General features: G+C 51.3%; 1 protein-coding gene across 3 annotated transcripts in view; it reads left to right on the forward strand.

Moving 5' to 3' along the window:
* Positions 1 to 2,516: 2,516 nt before the first annotated feature.
* MOCS1 (molybdenum cofactor synthesis 1) overlaps positions 2,517 to 12,228 on the forward strand; it is a 37,377-nt gene continuing 27,665 nt past the window's right edge. For all 3 annotated transcript variants that reach the window (XM_028120632.2, XM_028120633.2, XM_028120635.2), the window contains exons 1-3: positions 2,517 to 2,726; positions 9,950 to 10,076; positions 11,424 to 11,591. In XM_028120632.2, coding sequence (XP_027976433.1) covers positions 2,604 to 2,726; positions 9,950 to 10,076; positions 11,424 to 11,591 — 418 coding nt within the window. In that variant the 5' untranslated portion in view covers positions 2,517 to 2,603. The remainder of the gene's footprint in view (positions 2,727 to 9,949; positions 10,077 to 11,423; positions 11,592 to 12,228) is intronic.

Consider the following 12,228-nt stretch of genomic DNA (forward strand, 5'->3'; position numbering starts at 1 on the left):
GGTTTTGATATGTATTTCCCTGATGCCAAGTGATGTTGAGCATTTTTTCATTGGTCTGTTGACCATTTGTAGGTCTTCTTTGGAGAAATGTCTGCTTATGTCTTCTGCCCATTTCTTGACTGGGTTATTTGTTTTTTTGGGTGTTGACTTTGATAAGTTCTTTATAGATTTTGGATACTAACCCCTTATCTGATAAGACATTTGCAAATATCTTCTCCCATTCTGTATGGCTAAAATTAACAAGTCAGGAAACAACAAATGTTGGCAAGGATGCAGAGAAAGGGGAACCCTCTTACACTGCTGGTGGGAATGCAAGCTGGTACAGCCACTCTGGAAAACAGTATGGTGATTCATCAAAAAGTTAAAAAGACAGCTACCCCACAACCCAGCATTTGCACTACCAGGTATTTACCCAAAAGGTACAAACATAGTGATCCGAAGGGGCACCTGCACCCGAACATTTATAGCTGCAATGTCCACAATAACCAAACTATGGAAAGAGCCCAGCTGTGTATTGACAGATGAATGGATAAAGAAGATATGGTGTTATACACACACACACACACACACACACACACACACACACACACACTAGAATATTACTCAGCCAACAAAACAATGAAATCTTACATTTGCAATGATTTGGATGGAATTAGAAGGTATTATGTTAAGTGAAATAAGTCAGTCAGAGAAAGACAATTATCATGTGATTTCACTTATATGTGGAATTTAAGAAACAAAACAGAGGATCATAGGGGGAGGGAGGGAAAAATAAAATAAGATGAAATCAGAGAGGGAGACAAGCCATAACTGACTCTTAACTATAGGTACCAAACTGCGGGTTGCTGGAGGGGAGGGGGTGGGGGATGGGGTACCTGGGTGATGGACATTAAGGAGGGCAGGTGATGGAATGAGCACTGGGTGTTATCTGCAAGTGATGAATCACTGAACTCTACCTCTGAAACTAATAATACACTATATGTTAATTAATTGAATTAAAATAAAATAAAAAAGAACCAACACATAGACTCAGAATCTCTGCTTCCTCCAAATTCCAAAGACTTGCTCCTAGATCAAGTTCATTATGTCAGATGGCTTCTTCCCTGAGGTTGAATCTGCTCCTGGAAGCTCTTCAGGCATCATCCTCACCCCCACACCCAGGTCCCCTGACAAATCCACACATCAAATTTAGCAGTGGACAGAGCTTGAACAGTCCTCAGTGGGCCTTAGGCCCTTTGCAAATACTCTTTTGTCAGGTGTCTTCCACCAGTTTCAGACATACCCAGACACATCCTTAGCCCTGCAATGTATTGTCTGAACTCTGAATAACATAAGAAACTCACCCTGAGTCTGAGGCTAGAATTATCCCTTATCCCAGCTTTTTTGACACTCTCGCTGCACTTGTGCAAATCAGTGACAGTTATGCTTTCCTCTCCATTAAACTGTCAATTCTTCCAGACCAGGAGACCAAGATCCCCATTTTCTAATATACATTTGGCATCTAGAATGTTCTAGTCAATGTTTAATTCTTGTAATTCCATGGCCATTGGGGTTTTGGATACACCAGATAGGCTAGTTTGAACATCATCATTCTTAGTACCATAAGTTCATTGTTGAGTGTGTTACCATCTAAAATCTTAGAGGCCTGTAACTCTTTGTTTTTTGAAGGGGAGAAAGAGATTCCCCCCACCCCCTCTCCATTCCTGATACACACTGAATCTTGAATTTAAGAATGAGATTGTCCTAGATTTAAACTCCAGTTTTGCCCCCTATCAACTGTATGCCTTCGAGAAAATTAATCTCTCTAAGACTCCATTTCCTCAGTTGCAAAATTCACATTCTATTAATTGCAAGCATTGAACATTGCCTGGCATGGTGCTTGGCACACGTAGGAAGTGTTCCAAAAATGATATCCACTTATTCTATGACTTCTTCCCATATACTCCTTTTTTTTCTTTAAGCAGAGAGGGTAAGTGTGTTAATGTCCTTTTGGGGCACAATTGGAAAAGTGTATCTGTAAAGAGGGAGCTGACCCACCTTCAACCAGGGCCTAGACTACCTCCAAGGGAGTGAGAGAAGTCATAAACATACATCTTGTTTTTATATAAAATATTGCTATTTTGTTCATCATGGATTTTTTTTTTTGCATTGGTTCTGACTTTAAAAAATACTACATTAAGTATTATTTATCTTGATAACCTATTTTTTTGGCACCCATTTCAATTTTGTGCCCAAGGCAATGCTTCATTCACCGGCTCTAATCCTGCCCTGCCTATAGCACTTTGTGCTAGTCACACCACGCTCTAGGTCCTGGACTAAGGCAGGCAGAGAAGCCTGTCGAAAAGACCCAGAATCTTCAGCGGACTTTGAACTAGTGCTCCCCAAGCCCTAGAAGGCATACTGGATCCGAAGGAGCAGAAGGAGCGGACTACAACTTCCAGAAGGCCGCGCGGCGCGGCGCCCTCGCCAGATTGGCTGCGCGTGCCCCGCCCCCGCCCCCGCCCCCGCCCCGCCACAACCGCGAGGTCCCAGGGCGGCGAGCCCAGGGCCCCGCGCTTCCGAAGCCGGCTACCGAGTGGAGTCTCGCCCGGCCAGCAGGCTTCATGGCGGTGAGGCCGGTGTCCCGGATGCTGCAGCGGGTGCTGAGGTCCAGCGTCCGGAGCTGCAGCTCTGGGGCTCCAGTGACGCAGCACCACCCCGGGGAGCCCTCCCAAACTGCTGCGGAGGTGAGCCCGCCCACATCCACACCTTCCCCGGGAAGGGGCTGCAGGCCAGCTGTCCCTGACGCCGAGAAGCACCCAGGCCGGGCTGCGAGGGCCGCTTCTGGAAGGGATCCCTCAAGGGCTTCCTTGGGGGTGGGGAAAGGAGTGGAGGGATACTCTGTAAGCTGCCCAGTCTTACCTGATACCCCAAGGGACGGGCGCTTCTTGGGGTGCTGCTTAACCACCTCCCTGCCCACCCAGCCATGCAACCCCCTTCCAGGTCTGAGTGACCGCCAGACATGGGGAAGCAGGCAGGTAGGACTCTGGGTCCAGTGAATTGTTAATTGTACCCTTCTCAGCCTTGCGGCACCCACCCTGTTTCTTGAACATTGAAAGGTTGTCAGCGTGTGACCAGGTGTTCTCGTGACACCCTGCTTCATAGTGTGACACCGGTTAAAAATGTCACCTTGGTGCCACAGTAGTCACTGGTCACGTCTGTAGTTACAGGGCTCTGTGACTTGCCCTTCACTCTTTCAGTTTCATCTTCATGTCCTTAGGAGGGCTCAGCCTCATTCTTGAGCAGAAGGGAGCAGGATCCCTGTCCAGATTAGGAATCCCAGTTTTCCTTAAGGTTTGGGATAGGCCCCTTCAGTCCTTGACAGTGCCCCACAGAGTGATTTATGTCATAACAAGTTTTAAGTTTAGTGTTCTTTTGCCCATGTGGTCAGGGAATAATTTTGGGAGAAGCATCTCTTTTTCATTTGGTAAAACCTTTTTTCCAGACCCACCCGGTCATTCTTTTCCCATTTCTTAGCACAAGACCTCACGCCCTGGAAATCATCAGATCTCTTCCCCACCCCCACCGCCACTATTGCTCAACGAGGGGGAGGGCCTTGGCTTAACTTGCTTTCCCTGAGTCTGATCTCCCCTGGATCTTCAGTAATCAGGCCTCATTGCTGGGAAGTAAAGGTTTTCAGTTTCCTTGAACTGCGAACTTCATTGAGGGGAAAAGTAGGAACACAGAATTGCTGAGAGAGCCTTAAAGAATTCAGGAAAAGGGAAGTTTTTTCTTCTCCTGCCCCTAACTTCCTTTGTGCTCTTCAGGAAGGGATCTGGGCCAAGTGACAGATCTCTCTTTCTCTCTCTTTTTTAAAGATTTTATTTATTTGTCAGAGAGAGAGAGAGAGAGCGCAAGCAGGGGGAGCGTCAGGCAGAAGGAGAAGCAGGCTCCCTGCTGAGCAAGGAGCCCGATGCGGGACTCGACCCCAGGACCCTGGGATCATGACCTGAGCTAAAGGCAGCCGCTTAAGCGACTGAGCCACCCAGGCGTTCCCATACTTAGTTTCACAGTAAACCACGTGAGGTCAAGAGTTTGTATTTTCAGGTGATGGGGCTCACCAAAGTTAACTTTCCTGGAGTCACAGAGCTGAAAATAAGGGAGCAGGAGGAACTCAAACTCTAGCCCCTGTGCTCCTGCTTCTTCCTTACAGGGAGAGTAGAATGAGAGGCTATCCCTCCCTTTCCTTTACCCTGTAAGGGGAGGTGTAACTAGCAGGTAAGAACATAGAGTCTGGAGCAGAATGCTGGCATGGGAAGCCCAGGCCTACCCCTGAGTAGGTATGTGAACTTCAGCAAGTCCCTTCACCTCCCAGGGCCTCAGTCTTCTCATCTATAAAATGGGAATAAGTGTCTACTTCATAGAGTGGTTCTAGAGATTGAGTTAGTATATGTTGATATATGTACTTAGATCAAGCTTGACCCACGTAGGTGCTGTGTTATGTACATGTTTGTTGTAGTTATTGTCAGCCTCACCACAATTGACACATGCTGTGCCCCGCTAGTCCCCTCCCACTGAACACTCAGGATAGCCATTCTGTCAGCTCTTTGGTCCTAGACCTCCTATGCTGGACATTCCCTGCCAGGGTTATCCTCAGCAGGCAGTTTGCTCCTCGAGTGTTGGGTGCTTCCCCACCTTTCTAGGTATTTCTGCACGGTGCTGAACATGGTGCTCGGCAGGCAGTGGAGTCAGCAGATAGTTTTGGCTGTTTGAAACTCAAACGAGTGAGGGGGCCACGTGGAATGGTAGAGCACTGGACAGGGAGCCCCAGGTTTTCACTTTCACTCTGTCTCCAATTTCACTTGGCTCCTAGGACTGTCACTTTCCCTCTTTCCAGCCAGAGGGTTGGCCCAGCCCATCTTTACGCCGTGGGGGAGGGCACAGAATGTCTTTAAGAAAATCTGAGGTGAGGCAGGTCTGGGGATCTCTATGGTCAGCCTATTACCGAACTTGCCAGTTGGCAAGAGCAGGAGTGGGGCATTGGGAATCCCTGTCCCCACCTCTCTTCCCGCAGGGCACCTTTCCCTCCACCCTGGGAAGTGCTTGCAGAGACAGAGGGAAAAGCCACTGTTATCTGTTCCTGTGTCAGGGTGTGGGTGTGGGAGAGACATGAGGTGTGAAATGGGAGCTGGCTGTGAGGACAGTGGAAAGTGGGCCTTGGGCTTGGTCAGAGGACAGGTTGAGCGGCTTCTACAGGTGGAAAGGGGAGGTGGTAGGGTGTGGGTTAAGTGGGGAGGTGGGTAGGGGAGACACAGCTACCTGCTGTCCTGATTGGGGTGGTCCACATAACCTCTGCAGGGCTTACCCCAGCACAGAAGCATGACACCCCTCTTCCTTCTTCCCAGGCTCCATGCAGGCTTTGCTGGGACCGCAGGGGGCTAGCCTCAGGTCCTGGGCCTGCTGCCTTGGGGCAGGGGCAGGGGAGAGGGTGACTTTTTGCAGGGCAGAGGCACCCAGTATCGAGAGGGTCACAATGAACAAATGTTGGAGAGGGGGTGTTATGCAGGAAGGAAGTGGATGTAGGAGAAGGTAGGCGGGGACAGTAGGCCTGGCCTGGGACAGTGACACACGAAGGGAAAGAACAACTTGCCGGGTGGTATCTTGAGTTCCAGTCTTTCCTTCAGGATCTTTTCTTCGGTGAAGTGTGACTGTTCATGCCAGGAGCCGTAGGTGTAAAGACCCCACACTTAGGGGGGGATCCAGACTGGGGGCTAGGCGCCTTGCTGGTCTTCTTGTTTAACGTAGATTAATTTTGAGTCACCCCTGGTATACGTCCTCCCAAATAGCAAGGATCCCAAATCAGAGCCACTGATATCTGAGTTTGGAATGTGTTCTTTTTCTCCTGAGTAACCCTATTTATTATACTCTAGACTATTTGGGGGCTGGCCTTTGTCATTCAAACCAAATGCCCAGAGTTGGCGACTATGTGGAGGGCGGCATCCCTCCCTTAACTAAGTCCTTTGTGTCCTTTGCACCACCCTTCCCCACCCCCACCCCGTGCCCCAGTCCGCACTGGGCAGGTAGACAAGATACACCTGGTAGCAGATGGTAGGCCGCCTCGTGCCTGGTCATCCATGGTCCTGGAGGAGCTCCAACTCCACTTTCCTTGCTTTGGGGGGTGTGACAGCAGGTTGAAACCCCAGCCTTGGCCCATCTGCCATGAAGCACAGTTGGGCCTTGCAGGACTGACTAGGGGAGCTGGCAAGAGCGGGAAAACTGGTCACAGCACACAAACTAGAACTCCTCCATGAATCTGTGTTTAATAAACCAATATATGTAAGTAGGAATTCTATTAAAACAGCAGCGATCACTTATTGAATACCTGCTGTGTCCTAGGAACTCCTCCAACTGAGTCAGGGAGAATTATTTTCCACCTTTTATGGATGAGGAAACTAAGGCTTCAAGAATTTGGGTGATTTGCTCTACAGCTAGTTAGTAGTAAAGCCGGGCTTGCAGTTAGGTTTACCAATTCCCGGAGTCTGTGCTCTGAACCACAATAACTAGCCCTGGATTAAAATAGCTCCTGATCCTGGTATCTCTGGGCCAGTGGTCCTCAGCCAAGCTGCAGAGTGAAGAGCTGAGACATTGAAAACAAACAAACAAACAAAAAGCCAGGGCCCCATCTTGGAGTCCGAATCTTTGGAGTGGGGCTCTCAGGCCTCAGCACTTCTTAGAAGCACTGCTGGTGGTTTTGATGTGCAAACTGTTGAGAACCACTCTCCTAGGCGAAGCCATTTTGACGGTAGAGACCAGTCCGGAAAAGAGTGACCCCAGTATGACTGGTTTTGCACACATTACCTTTCTCTTCCAATCAAGGACCAGTCTCTTTAGTTCATTGACACAGTGACATACCATGTAAACGGCAGGATTCCGAATCAGGGAGTGGGCTTCCCACACGGAGTGGGGGGCGGGCAGCAGCCTTGTCCAGGAGGGGCTCTGAGGCTGTGAGCTGCTTCTGACATGTCCCAGGCCTTCGTGGGTGAGAGGCATCACTGTCCACCCTACACGGTCATGCCCTCTGGGTCCAGGGCTCCTCTGACTGCTGCTATTTTTTGCTCCAGGGTTTTTTTTTTTTTTTTTAAGATTTTTTTTTTATTTATTTGAGAGAGAGAGAATGAGAAATAGAGAGCACGAGAGGGAAGAGGGTCAGAGGGAGAAGCAGACTCCCTGCTGAGCAGGGAGCCCGATGCTGGACTCGATCCCGGGACTCCAGGATCATGACCTGAGCCGAAGGCAGTCGCCCAACCAACTGAGCCACCCAGGTGCCCTCCAGGGGGTTTTTTTAAAGGAAAGGGAAAGATGGAAGAATGAAAGTGGGACATGCAGTGGTGGAGGAGAGAGGAGGCAGGGATGAGGCTTGTTAACATCACAGTGATGAGCTTACAAGGCTGGCCAGGTGAGAGACTGTGTGCGTGTGTGTGGTTCTGCCGGTACAGAGTCTGGACGAATCTGGATAAAGTCACTCTAAGTCTCAGAAGTGAAATCCAGCCTGCCCCCCCCCTGCCCCCCCCCCCAACCAGGGCCACAACAGAGCGTCTGATTATGTTCTTCTTTGCCGGTTACTCCGCTTGCTCCCTGGTTTCTGCTGAGTCATGCTCCTTGGTCCTCTCACTTGCTCCCATTTGGTGCACTTTGACTCCTCCCTCACCCGGCCAACAACCCCCAATATGTTAAGAATAGGGTGAGGGCGGCTGGTGAGGGTCTGGGGTCTGGGGTGACTGACAGATTCCTAAGTTGCAAAGAGCTGTTGATGAAGGATTGGGTGCAGCTCTGCTGGAAATTCAGACTTCCAGGTATCTGATCTCTTGGACTGTGGTGGCCAGTGGGGCTCTTGACTCTGTCGTGTCCCCTGCCCCCCCCCACCCAGGGCTACAGGTGGAAAGGCAGTGGGGTGAGTAGGGAGGTAGGAAGCACTGTTAGGATTGTAGCAGATAGCAGTTCAGAGAAGTGACCACTGCTTGCTTGTCATGGGACTATAAGCAGGGTTTCTTGGAGGATGGGGGGACACTGGTGTTGGGGTGAGCAGAGTGAGGTCACTTTTATGCACCCAGGAAAATCCTGGAAGCACCCCCACATACGTTCACCCCTATCCCTTCTATCTCCTGAGTCAGTGGCCCTTGACCCTGGCTGTACTTTAGAATCACCTAGACAGACTAAAAACGTGTGTGCTCAGATATCCAAATTCAGTTGCTCTCCAGTGGAAGTTTTTTCTTAAGCTGCCAGGTGGTTCTGACATGCAGCCGGGGCTGAGGAAGTCATTGAAGGAAATGTTCCTGCTGGGTGCAGGCAGTTACCCCGAGCCTCCGGGGGGCCTGAAGCCTTCTGCTCTCTTAGGTTACAAGATCATGATAATCCTAGGTGTTTACTTGCCAGTTTCCTGACCCCCTTCCCTTGGCTTACCCGAGTGCTTAGCTGTGTTCTTATTTTACAACGGGGTAAATGGGTCTGGAGAAGTCACAGAGCTTTCTCAGGATGTCAGGTCACACCTGGCCCAGAAATCAGTCCAGAGCCCTGTCCAGAGACCTCATGAACGACCTCATGATCGACCTCATGATCGACCTCGTGATTTCTTTGTTATAAAGAAAGGACTTCTCCCCCACCTTGTGCACCACCCCATGTACCTTCTTGGATTCTCCCTTTGCAATAAGAATTTAGACTTTGGACTCAGAAGACCTGGATTTGAATCCTGGTTCTGCCAGTGGTATTCTTGAACCCCATCCAAGCTTCACTTACAGTAATCCCTTATGGGACAGGTGTGGGAATTGAACAGAGAACATTCTTTGGAAACTTGAAGATGTTTTGTAAATGTTGCTTCTATGGAGCAATTTTCTCATCAGTATCCGTTTGACTGAGGGTTGTGCACTCAAGGCAGGAGATCAGACTAGATCAGACTTGGGGAAACGCTGAGATTGGCTGCCTCCTTTCTCACCCCAGGAGGAGTTTGGGTGAGCCATGCAGGGAGGCTCCAGCAATCTCCTCCCTCTGAAGCGCCAGACAGTGGGTGCTTAATCCTTCCAGCAACAGGTGGGGTGAAGGATGAAGACTGGAGTCATCTCTGCAGGGAGTTAGTGGGTGATCATCCTGGCCCCTCCCTTCTGCCTTCCTAGAGGCTGGTGGCCTCCTTCCTTCTGCAGGCCTCCCTGGTTGTGCTGTCCTTGCCCCAAAAGCCTTCTGCTTGAGGGGAGCCCTCCCGGTGAGTGTACCCTCCCCTCCCCAGCTGGGTGTTGTCCTCAGCCACTCCCGATGGCTTGTTGGGTCCTCCAGGGCAGTGCTGAGGCCCCAGGGAACCCAGCTGACAGGGGGTAGCTATGAGGAGGCACTTGTGTGACACTCACCCCCCAGAGTTAGTGAGTTGGCGTTGAGTTCCTTCTGTCTCCCATTGGGAAGGGAGGGAATGGGAGGTCTGGGTTGGAGACATGGCTCACCGTGTCCCAGGCAGCCACCATCCTGCTCAGTTATCTGTTCCCTCTCTCCCCCTTTCTGGACACACTTACTTGCCATTTGGCATAGTTGCCAGGTGCCGAGTGGCACGTTCTCTCCCACTGACCCGTCCCAGAAATACTGGAGATTTTTGTTCCTGGACAGGCTTCTTTTGAAGGAGGGGGGTGGGTGGTAAGCTGGTGACAAGGAGAGAAAAGGGGCTGGGGGTGGGGCAGTTGTCTCCCTATAGAGGTCCTGCTCCCTGGGGCTGAGTTGGGGCCTTTGGGGACAGGTCCTAATCTGCAGGCCTGTTTCCCAGTCTGTGAGTGAGAGGGAGAATCCCAGCCTCCCCCCAGAACTGCAGGGATGGGGGTGGGGGAGGGGATGCCCAATGGGAGCGGGGCTTATGTCCCGGAGGTGGTGGGCTCTCCACGCCCCTCTCCCCCAGCCAGGGCCCAGAGGCCCACGCCTCCTCTGCCCGGCATTTCAGGAGCTGTCCAGACGGAGACAGTTCCTGCGGGAGCACGCGGCCCCCTTCTCCGCCTTCCTCACCGACAGCTTCGGCCGGCAACACAGCTACCTGCGGATCTCGCTCACCGAGAAGTGCAACCTCAGATGTGAGTCCCCTTTCCTGGGCCCCTGCCCCCCTGCTGAGGCAGCTTCTGAAGCCTCTGCAACCCTCTGCATTCCTCATCCCAGCATCTCCTCCCACCCTTCTTCCCTGCTTGCCAGGTGAGGTTGTGGGGCAAGATAAGGGTCAAGGTTGAGTTTCAGGATCCTGGGAGCTGAGCTCTACTTGGAACTAGATTTGAGAACAGAATTGCAATGGAGATTGGACCTAAATCTCAGTCTGCAGGGCTCTTCCTCCCTCCCTCCTATTTCGCACGGTTCCCAGCATTCAGGACGTGGCCAGGGGCAGGCGTGGGGGTGCTGGACGCCGCAAGCATGTGAGATACACAGCAGTGCCCGTGCCAGCCACTAAGATGCCCCAGGCCTGTGACAGAAGTTGCTCGGGGCCAGGCTGACATACGGAGTATTCATTTCATAATCATTTACGGAGTGCTCCGGAGGTGTGGCCGCTGCTGGAGGGACTTCCAAAATTTGTCTCTCTCCCTCTCTCCTGCTTTCCATGGTTGCTCCCAATAAGAAATGTATTTACTTCATGGCCCAATAAATACATGTGTGTATGTAGTAAACGTTTAACCAAATAATACTCACTGCGTGCGGTTCTGATGTTCTTTACCTATTCTATCTTAAAAGACCAATTCTGGACCCTTCACTAATTTGACTAAATGACCCTATACTAGATCTCGACCCAGTCCTTGATAAAACTCCCACAGGAGCTAATGTGAGGGGTTGGTGCCCCCGGCCCTCCAGGGCTCCCTGCATATGCCCCATTCTGCTACCTCCCCCTGAACAAGTAGTGCCTCAGTTTTCCAACCTGTGAAATGGGACTGGTAACCTGAAATAGGCAGGATGTGAGAGCACTTGTCACTACAGACGAGGGTGACTTTTCACAGGCCTCATGACCCAAGCACACAGGGGTCACTATTTGCCACAGCAGATGGAATGAAAGGGGTGACCAGTGCCGGAAGGAATGGGCCTAGGGCCCAGGCCTGCCAGGCAGACCCTGCCTAGCTACCCCCCATGCTGAGGGAATCAGAGTCTTGGCATCCCTCACGTCAGGCCGGGCTCTGCTCTCGGCCTGCTTCATCCTCTTTAACCTGTTCCCTCAGTCTCCCCTCTGAGGGAAGAGGCAGTGTTAACATGCCATAGATGAGAAAGGTGAGGCCCGGAGAGAGTCTGTAGTGTTTGTACCAACTCAGATTTGGCGAGCTCGTTCCTCACCATTCAGGTGGGGATCAGGAGAGACTTCTGGCCTGGTGGGGGAGTGGGGGTCTCAAGGCACCATGGGCCGCAGTGCTGTGGTCACAGCCTTCCTCCGCGTCCCCTCCCTTCCTCAGGTCAGTACTGCATGCCCGAGGAGGGCATCCCGCTGACCCCCAAGGCCGACCTGCTCACCACAGAGGAGATCCTGACCCTTGCACGGCTCTTTGTGAAGGAAGGTATAGACAAGATCCGGCTTACGGGGGGAGAGCCGCTCATCCGGCCGGACGTGGTGGACATTGTGGGTAAGTTTGAAAGCTGTGGCCACTTCTCCCAACTCCTGCCGCATCCAGCTGGGCTTTGGTATTCATATCGGCAGCTGACATCTGTTCAGAACCTAATGCTCGCTTGGCCCTACCACCTTCTGAGACGGCTACTGTTGTTATCCCCATCTTGTTAGGAAATGAGGCACAATTCAGTAACTTGCTCAAGGTCGCAAAGCTGGTAAGCGCCAGAGCCCAGTGGCTTGCTGTCACATTTAGACTAAAGTCCTCACTGGGGCCTTGAGGCCCACGTGGTTTGGCTTTTGCTGGCCTCTGAGACCTTTTGCCTGCCCCTCTACCTCCGTCCCACCCCTCCATGCACACCACCAGGCCTTTGGACTCGCTCTTCTCCTAGCCAGGAACACAGGGCACACTGCCTGCCTCGTTCGGGTCTCTACACACATGTCCTCTCCCTGGGGAGGCCTCCTTGACCACTCTCTCCAAAGTACATCCCCATGTCCACACCCCAGCCACTCTCTGTCCCCAGAAGTTGGCAAGCTAGAGCCCACAGGCCTAATCTGGGCCATCAGCAGGCTAAGAATGGTTTTTATATTGCTAAATGGGTAAAAAAAAAAAAAAAGAAAATAGCATTTTGTGACACATGAAAATTATATGAAAT

This window comes from Eumetopias jubatus, unplaced genomic scaffold, assembly GCF_037043125.1.
Source record: "Eumetopias jubatus isolate StellerSeaLion01/CBP00866 unplaced genomic scaffold, mEumJub1_p1.0 scaffold_6, whole genome shotgun sequence".
In the NCBI taxonomy this organism is placed as follows: domain Eukaryota; kingdom Metazoa; phylum Chordata; class Mammalia; order Carnivora; family Otariidae; genus Eumetopias; species Eumetopias jubatus.